At 32.6% G+C, this 27,789-nt stretch overlaps 1 protein-coding gene across 12 annotated transcripts; it reads right to left on the bottom strand.

Annotated features, from left to right (window-relative positions):
- Nucleotides 1-452: 452 nt before the first annotated feature.
- Nucleotides 453-27,080, bottom strand: LOC105349034 (Na(+)/H(+) exchanger beta). 12 transcript variants are annotated; one of them, XM_034474467.2, is made up of 25 exons: nucleotides 26,784-27,080; nucleotides 26,345-26,381; nucleotides 25,506-25,530; nucleotides 18,631-19,069; nucleotides 18,121-18,166; nucleotides 17,008-17,050; nucleotides 14,602-14,720; nucleotides 13,176-13,257; nucleotides 12,453-12,480; nucleotides 12,056-12,165; nucleotides 9,148-9,223; nucleotides 8,592-8,662; nucleotides 8,077-8,188; nucleotides 7,650-7,731; nucleotides 6,804-6,899; nucleotides 6,327-6,460; nucleotides 5,839-5,915; nucleotides 5,254-5,388; nucleotides 5,071-5,160; nucleotides 4,752-4,817; nucleotides 4,256-4,362; nucleotides 3,970-4,068; nucleotides 3,491-3,627; nucleotides 2,883-3,016; nucleotides 453-2,569 (listed from the first exon to the last, which is right to left on the bottom strand). In XM_034474467.2, the coding sequence occupies exons 4-25, from the start codon at nucleotides 18,848-18,850 to the stop codon at nucleotides 1,856-1,858; spliced, it is 2,778 nt and encodes a 925-aa protein (XP_034330358.2). In that variant the 5' UTR covers nucleotides 18,851-19,069; nucleotides 25,506-25,530; nucleotides 26,345-26,381; nucleotides 26,784-27,080; the 3' UTR covers nucleotides 453-1,855. The 12 variants fall into 12 exon arrangements, with proteins under 12 accessions (XP_034330358.2, XP_065924527.1, XP_034330360.2 ...); XM_066068455.1 differs by lacking the exon at nucleotides 26,784-27,080 and adding an exon at nucleotides 26,495-26,646; XM_034474469.2 differs by lacking the exon at nucleotides 25,506-25,530.
- Nucleotides 27,081-27,789: the final 709 nt, after the last annotated feature.

Genomic DNA, 27,789 nt, shown 5'->3' on the forward strand with positions numbered 1-27,789 from the left:
AAATATCTATTTCAAATACTAGTAAATTCACTAAGTTCATACATATTTAGATTGCATCCTCATACTATTTTAATGTATGTGATATGTGAAAAAACAGCAACACTTGAACCATAAATGGCTAGAAACATTCAAATGTATGAAAGATTACATTGCAGCCAAAGGAGGTAAAAACCATAAATATCTGATAATCAAAAGTAACAATTATTGAAACAATATATCCCCCTTCATACAATCATCAAACTAAAATTAAGGTTATCATGCATTTTTCAAAAATAGTGCTTTGTTTTCTGTCTTTCCAAAAAAGAGAACAGGAAACCTTTGTGCAAAAACAGATTCATCACAAGAACAAATTTCATGTAAGAAACACAACCCTTTCTCATAACAAATAACCTCAACATATGGACAAATAAAATCCGTCATATTTTATCACAAATACAGTTTTAGAAATGTCACATGAAGAAAAAAATATTGAGACAAGATTGCAAGATCCGCAAATGTAAAATTCTGTGTAACATCATCTTGCTTGTCCCACTTGCTTTCAAGTGAATTGGATACTTTGAAAGCACAGACAGTGATATATATACATTGTATACAATCTTTATTATATGTTTACAATTACTATTATGTAGAAAATTATTAGTTAAAGCAAAATCTCTATCATTTAAACTAAAAGAAAAGGTTTAGTTACAATATCACAGAATATCATGCCTGACTTCTTTGACAGCGATATTAATAAACTAGACTGAAATGTAAATTGGTTAGATATTAAAAATAACAATATTGCAACACTGCACTCAAAAATAAATAAATAAATATGAATAAATAATATATGTATACAGTTATTCACATTCGGATGTATATTAAAACTTTAACAATAGGAAAATATTTGTTGGATTTCTTTTAATAGATAACAAAGTTAATCATATAAATTAATAAATATGGAATAAAAAATACTGTCTGCACACGGAACATATGGTACACATTGAAAAGATCAGCATAATCTCAAATCATATTACCGGGGTAAACTGAGATTCAAATAAATTTGTACGTTTCTACTCTTATAGATTCATGGATGGTGTGTATAACTTTCAAATTTTTATTACCAGCAACTATCTTACCATATTTAATACAATGTTGAAGTGGTTTTCATTATTATCACTATTTGTATGTTTCTTTTAATTTGAATAAGATTTAAACTAAATGTAGAAGGTTGCTTTACAAAAATGTACATAAATATGCAAATCTAAATTGTATCAAAAGCCACAGTGGGTGATGTGGAGTTTCTTTGTTATAACAAAGTAAATGATAAATATTTGTCAAATATTTGAATTGCAGAAAAAAAAACTCAAGGAAAGAAAATAAGCAATTTTATTAAAGCTTGATATAATTTTTTTTTCAAATAAAAAATGAATCTGTAGTATCATTCATTGATTTGAAAAGAGTAGGTTTAATATTATAAAAACCTAATATACAGTCAAACCTCATCATCTAGAACTAAATGGGACTGGTTATAAGTTTTGAGAAATCTGAGTTTTCAAGATATCAAGGGCAAAATACTTAAAGTACAAGAGGTTGGGACTTAAAATCACTTTGACATATCCATTGTAACGGTTTTCAAGATATCAGTGTTCGAGATACCGAAGTTCACCTGTACTTTCATCAACCTATACAGACAATTTCATAGAATACAAATTTAGTTTCAAAAAGTCTTCAATCTATCATGCAACGATGCTGTGTTGAAATAAAAATAATAAGATGTGACAAGTGCCTTAAATAGTAATGCATATTCCTCTTTCCTTCAAAACAAAAAACAAAAAATATGAAAAAAAACTCATTCAATTGGCAGGATTATTGTTCAGTCTTCTTTTTTCTTGTAACTTTTCAGTTCCACCGTATCACTGGTCGGATCACTCATTGCTTTGTTGTACGAGGGCTTTCTGTTAGGATTCGGCACTCCGCTGCCGTCTCGCGTTGAAAGGTCAGGGTTGCTCTCAGTATGACCTTGACTTGAATTTGGTCTCTCTGCCTGCTTTTCTTTGCTCTCCTCTGGATCATCGTCTTCTTCAGAGATAGAAGAAAAGATGCTTTTTGATTTGTCCAGGAATGGTCGTTTTTGCGGAGAATCGCTCTCAGATTTACTTTTCTGTAGTCGTTTTCGCTTCTCTTTTGCACCTTGGCGTCGATCAGAGTTTTTAGGGCTTGTTTCATTTTCAACACGATGTTTCTGATTACCTTCCTCAATGGGTTTTAATATTGGATTTGGAACTAAGGCATTTCCATCCATGAAACTTTCCAAATTTGCTCCACGTAAATTTGTCACATCTGAGGGGGACCTCCCTCTCTGAAATCTAGGTCTTTCTGGAACAGCTAAACTGAGTCTACGTTTGTAATTCTCAACAACACCCCGATGATGCAAAGCCTTGTTAGAGCCTAAAGGTGTATTCGTTTTAGAGTCTTTAAATACTGCTCGAGACATTCTTCGATTTCTGCTCTGTTTGTCTCTTAGATATCGTAGCAAGTCAGTTGAACTTTCATCCTTGAGATTCTTATCCAATTTTCTGTGACGTACCTACAAAAATACATAACAGTTTTATCTTCATTATCCTCAAACTTTCACATGAAAAGATTTGTCTCTCTTTTTTCTTTATTTTACACAAACAAAAAATCTTACAAAATACCAAACTTTACAACATTTCTATGAATTTGTTATCATACCAAAACAATATAATAAAGGAAAATGATAAAGTCTTAGTGAAGAAGCACTCCATGCATGATCCATGTTGCCAATGAAGGGCATTTACTGGTACACATGTATTCTCCAGCAATCAGCATTGGAATACTCACTGCCTAAAGATAAATTGACTTAATAAAAACACATGTACCTCTCTGTAGGAAGGAACAAATACGTTTTTGAGTTCCTGTGCAGTGGGCTCCTGGGAAATTTCTTGCTTAGTTCGTAGGAACGCTGGGACAATGGACTTCCTCTTAGCACCAGAATGCTTCAGCTTGCTATCCACTGCAACATCAATTTGTTATGTGTAAATCAATTAAGGTGGGAGATATATGGATAAAAGTACATGATATTCAAAGTATTATCCTTTAAAAATTTCTTTTTAATGAAATATTTAAATTTTCTCCATAGAAAGCTGAAAATGACATTAAATCTAACTGAAACCAAACAGACACAATAAAATTGTTCTTTAAATGCAGACAAATACACACTGATTAGAGATTCTATCCATGTTTATAATTTAACAAGTTAAAATCAGTTATCATTTACTGTATATTTAGTATACTAGCATAAAAGCATATACATCAGGAAAATATATTTATCTTGAACAGTTTTAAATAGAAGAACTATATACATGTACATTAACTCAATTTTAATCTAGAAATCCAAATGTTTCATTATGTCCTTTAAATTTTGATTTTGCATAAGTGTTGTTTTAGTAGGTATGAAAATTTGACAAATTATATTTAACATGCATACAGAATTGTTTGAGTCGATCATTCTCCTCATCCCAGTAGCCACTAGGAAGCTGTTTCGGCATCAGTGGTTGGTCAATAGTGACTGCAGGAAGGACAAGGTCATCTGATTTGTTGCTTACTTCATCATCTGACACTTCTCTGTAAATTGACAGAAAACATCATGCAATAGGAAATGAAAATTTATATGGTTGGATTATAGAGTCAAATCCTGTCGAATACAGGTTTTCTGATGACCAGGTGCTCTACCACTAAGCTTATCTAGACCTACATGTATATCTGAAGAATATACATGTATTATGTTCAAATTATAGTACATTGTTTAAATAAAACTTACAAAACCAGTCATCTGACATTACAGTATAACACTTTAATTAGAATGAAAGTCTATTGCATATAGCAAAGTAACCTGCTGTCATCTAATAATTTGAAAATTAATATTGCAAAAAGCCCTTCTTCTTGATAAATCTAAAAATGACATACTCCTGAACTCCATTCTCCTCTTGATGCAGCCAAGGAAAGTCCAGATTGCCATACTTGGAATTTATCATAGCACTGCCTTGTAAATTCTCAAAATGCTGTCTGAAAAAAAAATTTACTAATTACACTGATGATGGATGACAGAGTTGTCATGAAAACTGAATTTACTAATCAATTTTATCTCATTTTTTAGATTGGTTGATTCACTACACTACACACATAACACAACCCACTCCACCCCCAAATTGACATGTGCAGATCTGTACATTATAAAAAACATGCATCTTACTGAAGAGCAATTTCCTCAAAGCAAGACATGATCTGTTCGTCTATACTGGTGGGATCTTTCATCAGCCAGTTCTTAAAGTATTTCCTGTTGTAATACTCCAGGATTTCCTACAAAGAATTGGGTATTGATTGAAAAAGTAATCAAACCATTTATATGAAGCATAGGAGCCTTTTAATTGTTAGATAATGAATGCAAGAATTTGTTTTCTCTAGTTTAATATATCAAGCTTTCTTATGTGGTGAAAGTAAAATTAACATTTGTAATGAGAATTATAGATACAGTTGAGAAGAAGATTAAAAAATTGTTAAGACATTGGTAATTATATTCTTTTACATATTTTCTTTCATAACAATCAAGTTCTTTTAAGATTATCATAGAATTAAAACAACAGTTTTTCTTTTTTATAAAACGAACAAAATCATCCAGCCAATAATGAGCACAAAATAATTTCCTCTCTGTTTCTGACAGTAGGGTAACACTTTATGTAAACACTTGCTCTTAAATAATTCTCTCCATGTTCTCCGAGGATTTCTTCTATGCCAGCCATCACATGATCAATGACCTACAAAACAAGAAAATAAATCCACATACCGTAATTGAAAACTGTTCTTATAACCCCAAGAGTATTTCATATTGACATCTATAAAGCATTTATGGTTCATTCACACCAAGATATCTAAATTGGACTATACAGTATAGACAATTCAATTTAAAATTAAATGTAATATTATTTATCTTGTACTTGTAAAAGATTCCCCTGTCTTATATGGAGTATATTTCTTGCAGTATACATATTCTGGTATATCATGACTTACATGAGTGTTGATTTCTTCAGACAATTTCAGATCTTTCTCTTCTTGTAAGTTGATTTGCAAGAACCTCACCAGTGGTTTGATGGATATTCCCTAAAATGAACATGAAAAAAAGTTGTCAAATTCTAGTCCACACAGAAACACTTTCCTTTCAATTTTTGTCATATTGCCACTTTATCAGCTCACCTGCACAAATACTGTGAAGAATATCAAAGCCAGGCATGTTGTCATGAACATGTCCTTTGTATTCTTTTGAAAATCTCCATGCTCCAACAAGTCCACTAGAGAGAAGGCCACTGCTCCTCGCAAGCCTCCGTAAGCCTGAAAAAAAATGGAAAAACAAATTATCTACATGGATATTTACTGGTGGCAATTTTTCTAAAATACTGCTTGTTATCTTTATCTTACAATAGTTTACAAAAAGGAAAATTGAAAATTGATCATTCAAAAACTTCTGTTCTAGGCCTGCATAGGCCTGAAACAATTGAAAACATAGGGTGTATTCGTTTGCTACCACCAAGACTGGTCCAGGATATATCCAGCATCTACTTGCTATTTGGAAAGTAAACAATGGAGATCTACTGCAGATCAGCACATTGCAAAGGATTATAAGGCATATTAGGATTACTGACTTGAAGCTCACCCAAATTTATCTACATTTACTTGTATATGAATATACTATTGGCAACTTATTCAACATTCAGCTAGTATTTTTTTATGTCTATAGTCATCAAAATTATAAATTGAAAATCATTAAGCTGCTGAACATACCATGATGAACTTTTCAACATTTAGGATCTTTCTCATCCTGTTGGATCTATTTATGATACAGGTCAAACCAAACACAACTACAACACAAAAAGTTGAACAAAATATTTCGTTAAAAATTTTAATTGATATACATGTACAAGTACTAGTATTTGTAAGTAAAATATGAAGAGTTTATTTCTCTGAGTACTAGTATTTAAACTCAAAGTGCTAATTTTGTTTAACATCAATCATGAATGAATTTTTTAAATTTGAAAATCTGTATTGTATTGTACGTTTGACTTTGAGTCATTCACTGAGCTTGACGTATGATATCCATTAATTTTAACTATCATTATCAGTCGACAAAATCAGAATATTACAAAGTTGTATATTGTACGTAATACATTAGTCTTTAATTGTTATTTTCTTTGACTACAAAGTATTTCACATAAAAATATCTGTGAGCCTGGAGTTGATCAGAAATACATGTAGGTGATTTTAAAACTGACCAATAAATCTGTAGAGAAGACACAGAAGCAGTGTCCAGAGAATTAGCTGCCAACTCCAGTGGTTAGGGTTCATAATCTCACAGTTGAACAGGCCTATACCCAGGAACAGGAAAATCATACAGTCACTCAGAGAGCTGAAATTAAAAACCAGTATCGTATACTAAAGTCACTCATATATGGTACATTGACATGAAATGTATGAAGTCGTACATACTAGTCCACAAATGCATTGATCATTTTTGTACATACTAGTGCGCAAATGCATTGATCATTTTTGTACGCCTTATATTGAATATAATGAATTTGCAAGTTTGATTTACGTTTTGTATGGATTTTGGTTATCTAGGAATTATCTTTTTCCTGGCATTTCCAAGCCTAATTTATTTTTTGAGTCAGCTTATTCCTAAGCTCCTTAACTAAAAACTGACTTTATTTTCTGATAGAAGGCTCTTAAGTTACCGTACATGTATGTCTGACCTTTGCATTTTACTGAAGTAAGTGATTGTTGTTCGTGATTTCTGGGATATATTATGGAATGCATAGTGAGCCTGCATCAACCCACAGCCTATCAAACTGAAAATAAAATTCATGGTTTCATAAAATAACATGTTATCAAGATACATGCATACGAATAATAAGCTGAATAAAACTGCATAAGTTATCATTTATAATTTATTTCCTAACTCCATTTATTGAAAATTGCAAAACATAGGCATCGGAACTGGAGGGGGGGGGGGGTAATGGGGTGTTTAGTCCCCCCCCCCCTTTTTTTTTGCAAGTTAGACCTAACCATTAGGCACATAGAATCATAGAGGGTTCAGCTTCCCCCCCCCCCCCCCCTCACTTTTTATCGCAGCAAAGATAATTGTTCCAAAATTTACCTTGAAAAGATGGGAATATTGAGAAGTTGGAGTCAAAGGTATACCCCCCTCCCCCACCCCATGGATTAGGAATTTCGTGATATAGGGAAATTTTTTTGGTAATTAAGATAATTTTTGGAACTAAAGGTTTACCCCCCCCCCCCCCCCACACACAAAGATAAGGATTTTCATGATTTTGGGAATTAGGGGTTTTTTTTTTTTGCTTGTCAAGATTTCTGAGGATTAGTCTAGCCCCCCCCTCTTTCAATTTGCTTCCGACGCCACTGCAAAACACATCCATTTTTCATGATTTCGCAACCTACTCCTCAGAAAACTAAAATTATCGAAATGGGAGTTATCATGTAAAGTTAAAGCAATTTTCCCACAGAGGATTTGACTCTGACATACCAAAAAATAAGAACCTTTAGAAATGCTGGAGTGAAATGTACTACCTGGTACTTACCTGATAATACCTGAGAAATGGAATAGTTCAGCAACAAGGTAGGAGATGTAGGCTAATACAAAGACAGCTAATGGCTCGACCACTGTAAGAAATCCATATAGAAAATTAGATTAACAGCGACGAATATATTCTCCACATCTTTTATTTTCTTGGGGGAAATTGACAAAGCCAAATGCCCAAATGTCATCCTTTTTTAATTTCCTACCACAAACTTGATTTCCAATTTTGTCATTCACTCAGGATATTAAATTAAGGTTTGAAGTAATGCTCTGCAAATCATATTTCCTACTGAATAATCATCCTCACCATGTGAACACTTAGGAGTAACAATAACAGTATAAGGAGGATGGAGAGAAAGCGCCCAGTCTGCTTAAGCCTGCTTTTGTCAGTGGCCAGTGGTCAAGTACAGGTTCTTAAATTAACTTACCTCTGACAGTGCCTGTGTATTTTGTTATTATGGCAGTTAACACACCAAAGAAAATCCCAATGAAAAGACCTCCCAAACTGACAATGAAGAAGGAGACCAAGCCTTTCACAACCTACAACAGAATCAGAGAGAGAGCATAAATATATAGTTAATTTTCTGAGATTTTAAAGCATTTTTAAGCCTTTAAAGTACAGTATGAATTCCTACACATGATATATGACCCATAATAATACATGATCTGTCTTCAAGAAATGTAATACAGTAATCACTTATGATTATGGGCAATCCAGGATATCATATGTGTGGATCGAGCATAAAATATCTTATTATTGATTCAGTCACATTTAGGGAATGGAAGTATTAATTTGCATAAAGAATAATGGAATCATCCCTTAGGAACTCAATTAATACACAAGAACAGTGGGTGAGAAATTTTTGACACTGCATGGCCATAGACTGACTAATCTGTTTTAAGTAATAATAAATATTGTATCAGCTGAGATATTATACTTTACCTCTATAAGAGGGACATGTTCCATTTTGTTAAACTCCTGCATCATATTGTATAGCACCACAGTTACAGCATCTAGAATAAAAATAAACAACAAATTCTGAATATTTTATTCAAAAAGATTACTGTAAGCAAGACAAGAACCAGCTTGTGCATGAACTATAGTAAACAATGTTTTTAATAATGTGTAGACTTAAATAAGTTCTAACTTTGTAATTCTGAATTCTATGATTTGCTTTGAAAATCATAAGATCAGATATGATGTACATACTTTCATCCATATCAATTTTACGAAGTTTCTAACAATACATGCAATTTAGCTTAAAGTCAAAATCAGTTTGCAGTAATCATTAATATAAAAGCACATTATTGCACAATCATTGCAAGTACATATAGATGAGAACTGGCAGACAAAAAAGGATTGCAAAAAGTGGCAAAATGCTATCAACCATATTTACAGAACTTTGTCTGCAGTTGTTTTTATTCCTGCACTATAAATGGTCTATATGTTGAGTATTCTTATCTGTCATTTCAATAAGAGGTTGTCTCTTTTCTCTTACCGTTGAAGAGCGATTCCCCAAACACCAAGAAATACAACACATTGTTGACGCCTACTTCTTGGAAAATAGCCAGCACCTAGGGGAGACAAGAGATTGATTATTACATTACAGATAAATGGGTACGCGTTAGTTCAAGCTGATGCATTGCCTTCTATAGATTTCCTCTTAACCCTTGTGAACCACTTTAAAACATTAACTTCTCACTGCAGAGACAATAATCTATTGAGCTCATTAAAAGAAAGACTAGGTCTAGCTATATATGTATTAAGAACTTATTTCAATCATAGTTCTTTGTCAAGATGTATTCTCTGGAGCATATATGATTGAGGTAACTCAGTATTGATGAAATAAATATGAAACATTTACGAATAAAGAAACAGTCTCCCTTAATGTTCCTTAAAAAATTGAATGTTCTTTTTATGATTTTTTACATTACAACCAAGTCATAAATCTACTTGGATGTTAAAAAACTTCAACAACAAAACCAATATTTATCGTTTAATTGATATAAAAATAGTCTAATTCAGAAAGATAAATATCTGAAAGACAACAGGAATAATCCATTAACGACCTAGGTATGGTGTATTATATCCAACTTTTCATTGATTGTGTGAGGAACCAGGTCAGTACATGATTGTAGTTCAACATTTTTTCTGTTTAGTAAAAAAAAACCACGCAAACCACAATTTATACTTATGCCAGCATAATATTCAATAAGCCTTTACTGAAATTCTCTTTTTGATTCCATACAAGGGAATTAAGATATCAATCAAGCTTAAAATCTCAGTAATTTTGGTTTAAAACAATGAAGAATCAGGATCTAAATAATACCTTACAAAGAATAATTAATTTACAGCATCTTGTGTTTCAGCATGCAATGACAAAATCACATCACATAACTCAAATGAAAGAAACCTGAGTAATATGTATAATTATAAAGTTACTTTATCCTGTGGTGGGACTGTTACTTAAATTTGTAATAATATCAGCAGTTTAAAAAATATTGAATTTTCCCTGTCTAGCATCACTTTCCCTGTAAATGCCTCTATTCCTTAAAGGTGATTTAATTTGCTTCCCTGTCATTATTCTTTACCACTGTCTCTAACAGTGTGAGTATAATAACTCAGTTGCAAAGATCCAGTAAATTGAATGCTTTTCATCTGACAAATGAACAAAATAACAAACAAGAGTCTATTACCACGATCTTTACTTGCAATATATTAATCACCCAGGGAGCTCTGCAACCAGGAAAATAATGGAAATTCATAAGAAACTGTGTTTATATGTCAGTTAATGCAATATATAGTACTTGAGAAAAGTGATTAATGGACTCAAATCAAATTGGAACATAGTCATATCTATCTACCGGTACAAACAAGGGTGTTACTAGAAGTTAATTATCTTTAAATTGTGACAAAGAATCCTGTTGAAAACATCATCTTTTAGGATAGGCTTAGAACTATGTCTTGATATGGTTTTGACTGCTCATTCTTCAAATACATTTTTTGTTTTAGCTTTGTGGAGGAGTCCCAGACAATTTTAGGATAGGCTTCCATAACTTAATATGATTTTGACTGCTCATTCTTCAAATAGAATTTTTTGTTTTAGCTCCCAGACAATTTTGATGGAATAAGTTAATTCTCATTAAAAAAAATCTTCCTTTTAGAGGTTATATTAGTGGCAGTATACAAATTGGTTTTTCACACAACATATAGCTTAATTCTTTCCCTATATGACTTAATATTGGGCTGTAGTCAAAGCCTGATCAATTCAAACAAATAAATTACAGTGTACAATGACAATTCTCCTCCATGTCATCAAAAGTTTCCCCACAAATTAATCTCCCCACCATATTCTCCTGGTTAGTTTTCCCTTTTTCCCTTGAAAGCTTCCACACATTGGACGACAGATTGCAGAGAGCCATACTATTGATTATATCAACTCGGTCTCTAGGTGTGTCAATCAAGAGTCCTGGTGCTACGCATCAAACCATCACTCTATATCGCACGTACGACGTTATGTTATTGATACAGTAGAAATAAGGTGCATTTGGCATGAACAGTAGAACCATGTTACTGCACTTTCATTCCACTATAATACATGTACCTTATAGTCTCATTGCTTACAACTTTTTCTATCATAGTAATCTCATCAAAATATCGATAGGAATGAATGATAATCAATTGATTTACTCTCTTATAGAAATCTTCAAAATTTCAGCCCTGCTTGGTTAAAGTTTCCAAATTTACCGTAGATTTTAAGTATAGGCTCCATTAGCTAACGAACATTGACAGGTCTTAATTGTGCACTACTGCAGTACAGGACTTTGTATTGTATCAATTTTGTATTGTCCAGTCATCTAAAAGAAGTGCTAAGTGAATGTCAACATCCAAGAGTGGGATGTGTACAACAATGAGATCTGCATCTTCAGTTTGACAAATCAAGACTAGGTCTACTAATGGGACAATTTTAAATACATTCATCTATAGTTTCTGTAAAAAGGAAGAAAGTAAAGGATCTTGTTTTAAGCAACTTGTAAACCAAGTACCAAGATCCTACTACTACACACAATATAGCCTGTATCTTGACAACAAAGATACAACCCATCATACCAAATAACTACTGCCTACAAGACAGGCATATGAAAATTGATTCAATGTCTACAGATATCTGATTATAGAAGGTTTGATATTCTAGTATTAGACAGAATTATTCATAAATGGCATGATTGTATACAATTTCAAAAGAAAAACTGATTTCATATGGTCAGGATAGAAACACAATAAACTGCAGAGTTAATCCACTTTCAAATGGACAAGAGAGTTCTAGCTAAGCCATTGGTCAGGTCATGAGGGGGGCAGTTAATCAACTGAATGAGAGTCAGTGACGACGTCTCAATGGTACGTACTGCTACGGGGTCCACAGCCACGATGATGGCACTGAACACAAGGCATGGCTTCAGCTCCAACTCAAGGGACCCCATGGCACCGAGGCTGGAGGCCGCAAACAGAGTGGGTCCTGTTAAGATTATAAAGTACACGTACATCATTTATATTTTCATATGCATAAATTTATTGGTATTAGTTGCTAAGAATAAAATTTTAAAAATAAGGATAATATCTAAAAGTCACAGATTTATTTGGTTTTTATTTTCTTCAAAACAAAATCTTTATTTGAAGTCTGCAGCTTATACATGTAAATGTGTACGGTGACGTAAACATATAATTAACATTGGACAGTTTACAGAATTCTTCCAGCAAATTTCATGAATGATCGACCAATTTCTTTTATGCATGGTGACTTACCAATTAGGAAGCAGTTTAGCACTGTGCCCTAAAAATCAATGGTACTTTTATTCAACAACATACAAAGTCAATTTATTTCACAATCATCCATTATTTATGTCATACTTCATACCATTATTTCATCAAACTGTACCTCTCTCTTGATGTAAATGTAGTGTTTTAAAAGAGCTTGTGTTATAATCTTCCAACTGAAGTCATTTTATGGTGAACACATCATTATGATCACCATTTTTGCATATAGCTCTAATGTTTTTTTTTTAAACTTCAGGAAGGATAAACGTCTTAATCATGGTTATAATGGCCATATTTAGACTGAAATCCATAATATCAGCATGGCCAGCTTAATATAATGCAAAGCAGCCTGGCATGCAGACGAAAGCCTTTCAAATCTTTAAAGAAACAGTTTCATAAAACCCGGTATTTGAGGAGATGGATACAGTGGAAACACCATTCGCATCATATATGGCCTATAGATGCATGCAATAATTTTTTTTGAAAGTACATGTATATCTATTGAAATTTTTTGTCATGATTTTATTTTCATACCCTAGCTGACCTATTAGTAATGTCAATTTTTATTAGAGAGAGAGAAAGAGAGAGAGTGTGTGTGTGTGATAAAGTTTTACTCTGTCATGGAGTGGCCAGTTTAATAAGACTGACACTTGATACATGTATTATACCGAGATCTTATGATCTTAATCTATAATTGAATTACATACTCACTATAACTGCAAAAATGATGACACTGCCAAGATTTTCAAAGAATGTTCTGTCATGAAGGCTGTATGCAGACTCTAAAATTATGCTATAAAAGAAAAAAGTGAAATTCAAGGCAAATTAAAAATTGATAATGATTACAGATAATAATTTTTGATACAATTCTTAAGTTTAGCAATTTTCATCGAATATCTGACAATACTCTCCAGCTTTCATGTGTGCCTTACTAATGCAGACATATGTATTTTTATTACTCATATTCGTGATATTCAAACATGATTTATCTGTAATGATTTATAATGGACAAATAGAACCAGGGATTTTACTTGATATACAGTAATGATTTATTTTGACATTAAAGTAGGATATCATAGCATGACAGGTTCTAGAATTTCTTTGTGGTGGATGAAGTTACAGCAACTACATTGATGAATTCCTCTAATTAGACACATTATCACTAACATCATATGTCTTGATCTAATGCTCGCAAAATTCATAATCCATTTTCCGCTAGCTGTTTACTAGTATCAAGGGATTTCAGGTTCATATCTCTCTCATGGAAACTGGTGTTGACATGAGATTGCAATTTTCTGACAATTAAATTTCTAGTGCACTGCACTCAACTCATAGTAATGCGTAAACTTCCTAGTCCAGTGTAAATATCAAACAAATGAATGCCCATCAAGAAATTCTTTCCTGTTTTAATCTATTGGAGAAAATATTCCAATTAATCTAAATCAGGTGCTTTTGTGATTTAACACATAAGCTAGCTTTAATAAATCTTGAATCTAGCCGGTAATGGAAAAACAAGAAGAAATCCATGTAAAATCTTCCACTCCTTTGATCAATCTCTCCAGCCAAATGTTACAGTTTGACCGGTAATTCTATCTTATATATATTAAGGATAATATATAGGTAATTTTAGAAAAGAAAGATTACAAATTAAACCCACTAAATGTTCCAAGGGGCCTATAATATCCAGCCTATACATACTGGTTTACATAATACATACTGTATACAGGGAAATATTCGCCCCTGTTTTATTTTCGCTCCTTTCGCCCTTGTTGTCAGTGGGCGAGTTAAGGAAGTGGCTGAATTTCAATGTCTCAAAATATCAATCTTTACACACAACTGTGTCCTGGCAAATTTAAGACAGGGCAAAACCTTTTGCAAGTGTTGAAGGGTGAAAATTGCATGTGGTGAAAATAACCCTGTATACTGTAGTAAACAGTACATGTATCAGTTTGGAAATTTATCTCAGATAACATCTCATTTTTGATATATACTTTCATTGCATGTTCATATTTAAGCAAGTTTAAAAATCAAAAGGTAATTTAATAAGAGATTCTGAATGTTTCATGACAACTTGCACTTTACTTTTTAAATTCAGATGTGTTTAGTATATGGATCTGGTCTTGAAGTTGATACTTACGGGGGTAGGAGACAGAGAAAGAACAGACTAGAGGTCATGGATATAGCTGGTCTCTGCTCTACATGATAAACAGCACTCTCGTTGAATGTTTTACACGCTGATGATTCTGTTGTTTGACTGCAAAATACAAGGGATGAAATTCATACTGTTCACTATGGATATATTTCCACACATTGTTAATCATGTAAATACCGAGCGAAAGCAATATGTGTGGGTGTCACTTCAGTGATATGCATGTTTTTCTTGAAAATGATATTCAAATTATTCTTGTATAAGTCAATGAAAAATAAAATCAATTGCCCATAAATATTTGTATTTAGATAATTTTGACTTTGTTAGAAAAAAAACATAAGACAATTTGCTAATTTTCTAGAATTTGTTCCTGATTTAGCATGATAAATGAAGAGATTTATAAACACATTCAAGTTTCATAATCTGGCAAGCAAATATTCTTTAAAGAGGAAGCAGAAAGACTTCAGCAGCCACTATTTACAGACTTCTTGTAGTTCTTAGTACATTGTACAGTACCTCTATTCATATTTGAAAAATAAATACAATAGTGTAAATCAACTTTTATTGGCAGACGAGAAATTTTAACAAAATGTGCGAAAGCCTCACCATTGCAAATTAATCCTCAAATATATTTGATATATAATTTTTTTCATATTTTCTTCATCTTGATCATGAAATATAGTCTCTGCTTACCAGTTTATCTCAAGTAAATCATGTACGGTAATAATTTAAAGTCGTTGAAAATAAAAGTTGGTTAAAAGTATCTGTACATGGACAGTTATAAAATTTAGCAAAACGTGACTTGCAACTTTTGAATTTTGTGTATAATTAAAATAACTGTATAGATTTTTTTTTACTAAAATGCAATGAAAAACATTTCAAACTGATATTTTTGCAATATCAGATAGTTTTAAAGTTACAAATGTTTCTTTGGATTTGAAGGTGCTTGCAACTGAGATTTACTGGTAGGGAAAATCAATCAATGGGGCTGAAACTCTCAGTTATACATAACAATCAAGTTATTATGATTAATTTGCCTTTCAATCTAATTAACCATTTTGTGGTATCGATGGTACTTTTTTCATGGCCAATTCATATAGTATTACCAATTAAGTCATCATTGGTAGATATTTAAATGACATTAATTCAATAATCACAGTTACATCATATATCCAAAAACTATGTCCTGAAGAAGAGCAGGCAGTATCGTAGCTATCATAAGAGGTTTATGAGGAGATTTTTGTTTTTTAAAATTGAATAATTTACAGATCGAGAATCATTATGATAATATGTTATAAAGCAGAAATGAAGATATGTTATACATGTTATAACTAATTCACTGTACTTCATTTATAGCAAGATAGCATAGAGTTCTTGGAAATACATAAAAAAATTCATACCTCCTTGATTAATTTGAAATTATAAAAATAAGTAAATGATAATTGAATCACATGAATAGAAAAACAGTTAAACAACAAACTATGGGGAAAAAGACTCACAGATTTTATATGATTTTTTTTTTCTTAAAAAAATCAGTTGTTAGATAAAATTATCTGGTTACCTAGCTAGGATAATCTTGTGATTTTATAATTACTGTACTAAATGGTTTGGGATGACCTTTCTTGAAAAATTATACATTTATAATTAAATCTAATACAGTCATGTATCTACCTCAGTTTATGGCTTATGAGATTGTAGGTCTAGTCAAAAGTCAACCGATATACATTGATACAATTTTGCCAATAAGAATCAGTTTCAATTCTGTCAGAAAAACTGTCCAATTTTAAATTACCATACATTTCTATTTATTCATTTCATGAAGATAACATTAGGATAAATATTGAAGCTATATACCTATTTTACTGTCCCTGGTATTACGTAATGTATGACATTTGGCTGTGTATTCATTTAACATTTTTGGCGAAATGCGACTTCCGCTAAATGCCATTCAAATATGTATAAGAATGGGCACATTTATGAATACGCTTATTCAAATCCAAGCCAACGAATTCAAAATCTAAATATTATTTTCATCAAATATTGTACTCACTAAATACAAAATGTTAAAAGTAATTTACAATGATGTATAACATAAGCCAAAAGCATTAAAAAATATCCGGCTGTATTTCATTTCGATTTACCATAAGTACACAATGCTAATGAAACATGTAGAAATGTTATATTACTCTCTTTGAATCAGAGTGTGGGTGCATTCTGCATATAGGAAACATAATCTATATAGGGGAACAAAAGTCCTGTTATAGTATACCATTGTACAACTGTTCTCTGAGGCAGTTCAACAAGAAAATTCTATACAAACCTCATTATAGCAATTCTATACATACCTCATTATAGCAATTCTATACATACCTCATTATAGCAATTCTATACATACCTCATTATAGCACCAACTATGATTCCAAGTATAATCAGAAGGCTGCAACAAAGAAATTAGTTCCTATGAGAAAATCTGTTGTTTAGTAGGAGTCATCTGATAATTGCACTGTTAAAACAGTGCATGTTATATAACTGAACATAGTCAACTTTCCAAATACATGTATCTATATATATCGAAATGAATACTTGTCATAATTCATGATCAGTGTTAAATAGGATAAAAGAATTATTTTAAGATGTGAATTGTCTTTTCCAGATGTGATGTCTTCCACAGCAGTTTGTTTGATATTGAACATACTGTTCTGTGTTATATAACATAAAAACTTTATGCACCATATGCTGCTACCATATGCATGCTTTTTTATTTTTTACAAGAGTATTGTATTGCTCTCCAACATTGATCTCCTATGGACAGAGCATTCTTGAATGTTCTTTATAAAAAATTACAAAATTTGAATGTAATACAACACTTCAAGTTTAAGCATTTTTCATTATTTGTAGCTTTATACCGATAGTTCCAGATCTTAGAGCTTCAAAAAAAAACAAACAAACAATGCCCTGAGTTTCTACCGTACAACCCTTATTAAAGAACATTCTCATTGTCTGTTTCTTTATAATATAATAGAGTTTCTTAAGCTTTAAGTTTGTTTTTTTTATATCTGAGCCTATATCAGGTAGGTAGGTATTGATTTGGCTGAGTTGATCCTTTTTATACTGATCAGACTTGCATCCAATTTGCTTTTTTACTATCAAAGCACTGATTTTAACTACCAGTGATTGCAACATGATATTCCTAAAATAACTATCTTTTTTTACTAATGTGCATGTATCTTGATCCCTTAATAACTTAATCATTGAACATGAAGGTAATTAGGAAAATCAATACCAGAGGCATAAGCTTGAAGTACAAAACAAAGTATTGTACATGTTGTAATCAATTTTAAGTTGCTTAAAGAATTCTGCTCAATTAGCTTTAGCAACAGTAGATTAGAAAATATCAAGACAGAAATCAGAGAAATTTCTGTAGAAGTGCAAATAATATGTTTGGCAAGATACTCAAACAAAAAAAAGTGGATATCAAATGAATTTTTGTGTCTGTGTAAACATTACCATGACTCCGGAACCCTAGATGAAATGAATTCTGCATGGTGAAAAGCTAGAAAAAAGAACAAAACAAAGTAAATATCAAGAAAACTGCATTAAATCTTTGAGGGTACTTTTCTTCATATTTTGAAAGTGTTTGAAGTAAAATACATGCAGAGGTAAACTCATGTAATATATGTTAGGTATACCAATAGTATTTTCACAGAATATTCAAACCTACAGAAAATACATTTATGTTTTAGAACCATTTCTACAAGAGCTTGGATTTGGGGTACGTAGTTGTGTCAAATAGCAATGTGACGAATGCCTATCTAGTTCATTGCTGGCTACTCTCAGACATGGCTCTTTGAAATCAACAAGATTTGTCTGGCTTTTGAGCTAAGACTATGCAATCTATGCATATTTCAATTGAATGCAAGAAATAAATTGATATACCCTTTTGAAAGTTCAAGATCTTGTTAAAATGGTTCTAAATCCAAGGTAAAAAACATTAATTATGTTATAATCTGAGCATACCCAGCTTCGCAATTCCAGCAGCAAAGATGAAGACAGCAATGATGAGAGGTTGTTTGACATAGTCAAACTTAATGGTTGCCAAATGGATGGAGGCGTGATGTTCCTCCTCCTTCTTTGTTTCATTTTCAGTAGATGTGTCATTACTGGATAGCACGTTACTACTAGATAGCACCACTGACACAAGTCCACAGACCAGGAGAAGCCAAAATATCCTGCTCATTTTGAGTCCTCTTCAAGACACCTCCTCACTGGTCAGAATATACTGTATGTATACAATATGCATATGTCATAGTGAAGAGTTCCCAGTCCTGGTAATTCCAACTTCCACAACCAATTTCTTTAATTTAATCTAAAGGATCAAGGCTTCGTGAAGAAAAGCAGGACACCTTGTGAGAGGAGTGGTTCAGCGTGCCTTGTTTCCTGGTAGTCCTCTGAATGCCTGTACAATTATGAACAGAAATACACTGAGTTATGCAATTGATAAGTAAACTAATTGTTTACCCATGGAGTTACAATTGCTATGCATTAATATTTTAATAATGAATACCTCCTTTGATCATACCATGACCACGAACTGTATAAACATATTGTCTACTGCTTCATCCGTATCATAAACAGTTATGAGAAAGAAGCTAATTAATATTTCACACTAATTAGAAATACAAGAAAACAGTCTTACAACCAATGCTGACCACACACATTAAATAGAATCAAACCATTCACTATGAACTGTATGTAAAATATACCGCGCATTTAACACCCAAAGCTTGAATGCACACATTATCACCCGATCCCTTCCTTATAGACAGTAACAAAGGATCCATGATAGAACTGGCCTGTTTTTTACAGACAATCAATATGTATCTTTGTGGTTGATTTATCCCTCTGAATGTCCAAAGTGTCAAAGTGTATAGATGGTTAATTGGATGTTGATAAGAAAAGAACCAAAATTATTAATTAGACCTATTCTCTTTACAGGAAAACAATCTTCAAGAGAGCTGGTCGCAATAACCTCATTTCAGTTTGGTAATGAAACCTCTCAATACTAATAAAACACAATGTACCATAAATTTTATGGGTAACACCTCTAGGCAACAAAAAAGATACTGAAAAATGCAAGATAGTGTTTATTTGGAGTTAGACAGTATGACCCCAAATCCCAAGAGTACTTAAGTACCAGTAATTTATGTCAAGACTTTGAAGAATGATTGTACCAGAGTATGTGCAGTCTGTCAACACAGAACAATCATGATCATCATGCATTACAAATTTACTAGTCTCTGGCTTTTTTAAAAATTTCTCAGTTACTTCTTGTTGCAGAGCAATGATTTCCTTAAGTTAATTTTCCTCCTATGTTTGTTTGTCATTCAATGTTACATGACAGCTTGATTGGGTTTTTTTTGCATGCTTCTAGAAGTTGTTCACACACAAATCAAGATGTAAGAGGTTTAGGAAGTTTGGGTTTACCTCAGGACAAATACTTTTATTAATACTACCCTGTGTAATGACATCAGGAAACATTACAACAGGATTACAGCGGGTTTTACGTTTGATTTGGTATACTTAGTTTAAAGCAATAATTTAATGCCACCAAAAAATTTAAAATCTGAACAAATACTGCACAACATTTAATCTATTTGGAATACATGCTCCCGGATCATAAAACTTTCAGGAATATTCAAGAACGCCCAATGTGTCACATGTTTGACATTCATCTATCTCAAGTTCATGATATGTTTAAATTCAATAGCCTAGAGTAATTGAACTGAACACTGGGGGTTTGAGAATTTATTTCTTTAATTAAAGTTCAGAGATCCTCACGTATACCCACTGAATGTTTTTCCTGGTTCAGAGACGAATATAGATCTATAAAATCCTTTTTTTTTTATGGTGTTGAATTTCAATACTGTATCTATCAATATATTGATGCCTGTTTGAGAGTAAAAGCTGAGAGAGGCAAACAAGAGGAATGCATATTTTATTTTGAGCAGTCTGATCAAGCTGTGGAGGTAACATTACACAAAACTCAATACAGATTTTTTTCCAGACACAAGTGTATAGTACTTACCTGGTAAATGTCTCTAACTCAACCTTATTTCAATTAAATAGTAAAACTGTTTTAAATTTGGTCCTAAAACATTCACTTAAATCCCCCACATTTCTATCTAAAAACACATCACAATTTCTTTTAAAGTAATAAAATAATGTTCAATTGCAGTTGTGGTTTGCTGAATTATAAAAAGGAAAACTATCGGTACATGCTTAACAAATAAATGTCCCATATTATTTCAACCATAAACATTGCATTGCAGCCATCAAATACAGTCAAATTTAATTGATAATTGAGTTATTGATTAAAAGGTAACCCAAGAAGCACTTATATCTAAACAAAAGCAACTATTATAACAGGACTACTGCGACCTCAGTAAGCACTTCACGTATAGAACTGAAAGTAACAGTATTGTACAGGACAAAAATCTAATTAATCGAAAAATTAAATAGGGAGCCCATAGGACCTCAGCTCCAATGTTGAATCTTGCCTTTTATGGTGATAAATTAGTGGCATTATTCTGGCATTTGGTGACATAAAGTCTTCCTTTTGGAAGGCAATTGTCTAGAAGCTGGGGACTGGAGCATGGTAGACAGGACACAGTACAAGCCTAATCCCCTCCAGAGGTAGATTAATTCTAAATCAATGGGATCTGAATGTCACTCAGCAGAGAACGAGGATCGGAGGCGAGAGTCCAACCCGGGAGTTTGTGACAGAAGAGTAACCATGAAGCATTATCAGGAATCGCTTGCCAATGTGCAAGTTATTGCCATGTTATTTTGTTCATCACATAAAACTGTCTACGTACATAAAGTTAAGATGTCAACAAAACACTATTGAGCCACTGTCAATATCTATGGGCACAATGCGACTGATGTTAAACAATGTGGATAGAATCAATTTTTTCTAATGTGGTGTTTACTAATATTATAAATTATTAAATGGTTTTAAAAAAGCAGAAAATCAATGTTCCAATACAAACCTTAAATTCTATTATTTAACCCAAGAACCAGGATGAGAAATGAATACCTTATAATGAATACCTTTCTTATAAGAAGAACTTACTTACACAAATTAATTTAAAAGTCCAATAGCAATATGTGAAGGGAAACTGAATATCCTATTTCCCTACAACAAAATAGCCATTCACTTATACACGGGCAAGTGTCACTTACCAGTATCACAATGCACTTGTAAGTTATGATGCACAAATATTTCCGCGGTGGCCGAGCTTCCGTTTGTTTTAGGAGTCCAAAATATTACACTGCATCAATGTTTATATGCTGTGAATTTGACAAAACTGAAATGGAAAATAACCATAATCTAATTTTTTTAAATAATCAAGTACCTCAAAAATGATGATTGTCACTCCTTCACACACAAAACTTGATAATCAATAGACACACGATCCAGTCTTATTAGAGAGCGGAGCCTTCATCAGCTACTATCCCTTTATACGCAATACATAAATTCTACAACAATGCCTCCATACCCTCTTCAAGGAATGAATTACACACACACACATCTACGATTCTTTTGATCCAGCTTTACACGTAGCAGAAATATTTAAATGTCATGCTGTACCATGTTTTAAAGACCCTTAATACTTCAAACAACATTTGGAATATCCAGGCAAGATTAAATAGGTGTATATTGTGTTCTGTCTGTTAAATCTATCAATATTCTACAAAAAGGAATGAATGAGAAATTTTGACTTCTACATAATCTAGCTATCAATACCTTAAAATATTCATGGAATGGGAAGATGTTACAAGTATGGAAGACATTGAGCAACCCTGCATCGTAGATAGTTTGATATGTTTTGTATAAAACTTTACATAAAACTGCTGGGTGTGTGGGAGTGAAATGCATACACTTTGTCTTCCTAATTCACAAACACTTGGTTATATCTATGGCATATTCTATACATATCTTTCTTTGATGAGCCAAGATTGCCCCAAAAAATTTACATGATCCAATGATCAATTGAAAAATCAAATTATTAAATAACCCATTTATGGTATCTAGCATACTATTGTTATTCTAAGCTTCACATGCTATCATTCTTTTTTCAAAGATCTTTGAATTCCAAAGTTTAATCACAGCTCAGTGGAAAAGCTCTCTTATAAATCATACATGTATTTGTGTGCAATTTTCATGGGGGAGATTCTTAAGAATAAAGCCACATCTTTAAAAAATAAATGACAGACATGAGAATTAACTTTAAAATTGTCATTTCTACAATATGTTAGCTTCACCTTAAAGATTTAAAGTATACGTAGAGGTACATGTATACCTCTTATTATAATAGATTATTTTCATTTTTCAGCAATCATATTAACTACCAATAAACAATGACACATGTATTTTCATTAAATAAAATGATTTTTACTGAATATTTTTTCAAGGGCCACAGCAATTGTTAACAATCAAGAGAGTTATGCCCCTTTACATTTCAGTAAAATACTCAATTTACACATTTAAGAGCTTCAGAAAAAAGAAATTAATGCAAATAACTTTGATATGGAATAAAAAATAAAAATAAAATCAATATAAGCTATAAAAGCTTTTAAGGTCATGCAATGATCAAATCTAACTTGGTAGGAGGGCACTGGTTTGACAAGGAATATTTAACGTACTGCATAGAATTTCATCAGAAAATTCATCAATTTTTCTCTCACTAGACTTGAATCAGTGTAATTGTATAAAGAATTGCTAGAAGCATAGCAGTTATTGAAGAATTATCTTACAGATTTGATGATAGTCTCACCATTAACCACTGCTTGGAAAATCATGATATGAATAGTATGATAGAATTGATGACGACAGCTGAGGTTTTCACACTTTAGAATTCATAACTGGGGAATCTAGGATGTATTATCGACACATGTAGTAAAATCTGTGCATGACTGAAAAGAGTGACTCTTGAGCATATAACAATGTCAATACAGATACATATCTGAACAAGTTGGTTCCAATACACAACATTTGCATCCACATGCACAAGTTTATCTCTTTTTGAGTAAAAATAGGACTATGCAAATGTTGAAATTGTTAACCTTGAGGCTTATTTTATAGAGAGGTCAACCCCTTACAATGATGATGTATCATATTTCTTTTTAAAAATGATTTCTTTGATATACAATGATACAACACATTAATTGCTGTGCTGCATGATGATACACATGTATCAGAGGACTAAGTGGAACAGTATATAACAGAAATGACAGACATGGCCATAAATTTGCTTTTTGAAACACAAAACTTTAAGGTCAAAGGTGAAGGTCAACAGAAAATATTGATTGGCATTGTTAACTTACGTGCAAAATATCATATTTTGATGATGAAATATTGCTTAAAAATACAATCTGCCAAGAATAAGAAAAGAATTTGCACTAAATCATTTCATTCGCTTCAGATAAAGGGGAAACAATACTGGTGATAAAACGCTTCAGTTATTATTTGCACATCTACTGACATCTTTTGATTTGCCACATGAAGTAAGAAGGCAAAAAGATATTGAAGATGCTTATAAATAAATCCTATCATTTCTACTTGCTGCAGTACACCTTGGCCAACCTTCTCTGTGAAACTAACTTTTTTTAAGAGTAACTCTATATTCAAATTATAGATAAACCTTTTAAAAAATTCTAATCTTTTTTTAATTGCAAAAATGACAACCATGCACACACCCTTTCCTCTGCTATCACATATTTTCCTTTTTTATTACAATATATAAATTTCAAAACCATCACTGTTTTCCGAGTGTTAGCTTCTGCAATTCCAGTAGTTAGATCCGAGTGAGCCAGCTAACATTCGTAACTAGTGTTTGAACACTCAATCAGTATAGCTATGAAGACTTCTTACTCTAATATCTAACAAAGCGTACATTTCCATTGAGATCAGAAATATTAATGCAGCTTCTTTCCTATATTGCTAATTTTCCTTTTTGTTTCACAAGTTTTCTTTAAAAATCTGTTATGATACAAGTCACTGAAAAGGCTGATTAATCTTTTTTTAAGAATAAAATTAGTTTATCCATTAATGTTGTAAATTTATATCATATTTAAAAAAATGAACTTATTTCAAGTAAAACAGTGCATAATGAGGAGTTTGTTTAAATCTTAATTACAGAACCACTTGCATCAATAGCAAATTTATCCCAGAAAATAATAATGCAGGCAGGGCAAGTTACATGCCATCATAGGCAAAAAAATCTAGATCTACATGTAGTTTTAATTACCTACCAAGTTTTAGAAAGTCTTTATCCCATACCTCAGATTCCTTCAACATTGATCAAAAGTGAACATATGTTTAACTAGGCACCAATGTGCAAAAAGTGAGTAGTATTTAAATAAAACACCAAAAATAATTCAATTTGACAGCAATTACTAAAATAAGACAACAAGTTTCAAAACAAAGGCCTGTGGGTCACATCAATAACATGAATACCTTTACATAGTGCTCTCTCTACTGATCACTTTTAACTTCAAAAAAGCAATTATTTTGATATATCCAGTGATTGCCTCTACATTAATGCAAATATTTAACAAAACAGTTTTGTATTAAAAAAATAAACTTCACTTCACTTTGACCCCCTCTGAATTAATTTAGTAGGTCATTGTTCAAATAAACTTGAAATTTCCACTAAAGCTGCTTGGCCCTATTTCTTCATTTCACAGTATCAAAAACTTTTCCTTGTAAACCATGAACATACAGACTTTGAATGACAGACCAACAGACAGACAAACAGATGGCCAGAAAAGCTTACTTTAATGAATCTTCAGATCAGGTGAGCTAATAATCAACACCAAAGGATATTTACCATCAACGCCCAGGCAATATTTCACCTGGAAAATAAAATGTAAAGACTTTTTATATTACGGTATATGTCCATAATGATTGGAACCCAAACAAATTACAAGAATTGAAGAACGAACTAATAATGTCCAAGTTCCAAGTCTCCAGGGCAGTAAACAACACATGAGGGTGTTAGTTGGTTGTTTTGCGTGACCTTCTAGTCCTTCATAAAAAACATTGATTGCTTTTTAGTTTTTTTTCTAAGAACAGCAATTACGCCACACCAAATTGCCGAGACTGGGTAATGTGATACAATCTTATTGAACAGTGGTATTTGGATGCAAATTCCCACTTGTTTGGACATAACTCAATTCAATAACATTGCAGCAGCAAACACATTTCAATGGTAAATAAACTATTTTCACCACAGCTGGAATATATTCTCTCTCTCTTCTATTTAAATCATTTGTGTAATGAAACATTACTGCGTATCATATGGCATGCAAAAATGTCAATAATGGAAAACAAAATTGTTGATGAGCCATTATAATGCTAATCTTTGTGGGGATATCTGTTGAATGTCATATTGACTATCAGGAGAAATCAGACAGGATTATGATAACATTAGAGGTGTGCAAGTTTGAGCAGCATGACATTTCATGCGGTTCACAGAAATCCTCCTAGCAGATAGCATATTACTGTCTAATGATGACGTCCAGAACTGTTAAATACAATATTCTGTCAGTTATCAGCTTCACTGCATGCTTCAGGCATCATAAACTGCAGATTGATCAAATCTGTTGCCCCTTTTGCAAATCAAAAATGAAGAAGCAGTAAAATAGAATTAATAGTGTACGTGCTTACTTTATGGTCTGTCCGTGCTCTTCTTTCTTCCCAGAAGCTGAAACATACAATTCCATTTATTATCTGCTAAAACCGTAAAAGTTCAGGCTCTCTGGGGGTAAATTAAAGAATATGTAAACCTCCAATACTCTTCATATACAAAGACACTACCTGAATGATAAAATTCCGATTACAAAACTCCACTTAGTAAATTTTCCAGTGATAAAACGTACATCACACGCGGGATCCCCAATACCTGTTACCACGTGCACATAATTAAAGCAGACAAAACAAGAACCTCCAACTCTCAAGACATTCCATCTAGATTATATGTTTCGTCTTTGATTTTCAATAATCCATGGAGACTAGGGATCGATGCCTATCCCATCTATTCTATACACCCTAATCACGATAATGTAACATATTGTATCTGCCTATATAAGGGACCTTGACTACTCACCTTTTTTATTTGAGTGACTTTCTATTGTCCTACAGTGGCTGAGGTTATTTCCGTAATCACTGCATCGACCTACAGAGAGAATGGGCAGCCACCCAAATATTCTATCAGATGATGGTATCAAAGTGACACATGGCTATGCCTACTATTCCGTCCAACATCCCAATACAAAACATGGTGCTCAGACAACAACCTGTCAGGCCTGACAGACTACTTTCCCCATTCCGGTTTTTTCTTCTGGTGCAACTATATGTAAAACACAAGCTCTCTCCAATAAATAGGATTTTGTACTCCCTGCAACTCAGTTAAAGCAGAGAATTTTTATGTACTCAGATGAGCTACAGGCTTCCTTATTACCACAGATAAATAATGAAGAGGTACAGTCGTATTTTTTGCAAGGGGGGGGGGGGGTGGGGAGGGCTGAATTCCTGTTTGGCATTAACTCACTGGGATTGAGGAAGCAGACTAAATTAAGCTTATGATTGGTCTACGACTGATCAGCAAGACATTTTCTCAGAAGAATTGGATATGTGCATCCATCATATAATTTTATAACAGAACAGATTAAACTAATTTACCAGTGGATGCCTTCCTTCTGTTCACATCAAAATGAAGTTATACAAGTAATCAAAGTCCTACAAGAACTTTTATTCACATCTGCCAATCCTAAATCAATAAACACTTGATTATTTTTCAATATGCATCTCCATCACTTTCACCGTTCATTCCTTTTCAACACCCCTCATAATTACATGTCATACATATTTACATCTCTTGGACTGTCATAATCTCCTTTACAAAGGTTAAAAGCTATGAATGAGACCTACGTCAGTTTACTATATCATATTACACAGTTAATGCTCCATTTCCTTGAACTTAATGGATTCTGGCTCCGAGATTGATTCCTTCATCTTAGGTACTGCTACATATACAACAGCAGGGGTTATTACCCATTTCTAGGACACGCCACTCTACAAGTGGAACCTGCCGACTTACACAAAAAATTAAT

Source organism: Magallana gigas, chromosome 8, assembly GCF_963853765.1.
Source record: "Magallana gigas chromosome 8, xbMagGiga1.1, whole genome shotgun sequence".
In the NCBI taxonomy this organism is placed as follows: domain Eukaryota; kingdom Metazoa; phylum Mollusca; class Bivalvia; order Ostreida; family Ostreidae; genus Magallana; species Magallana gigas.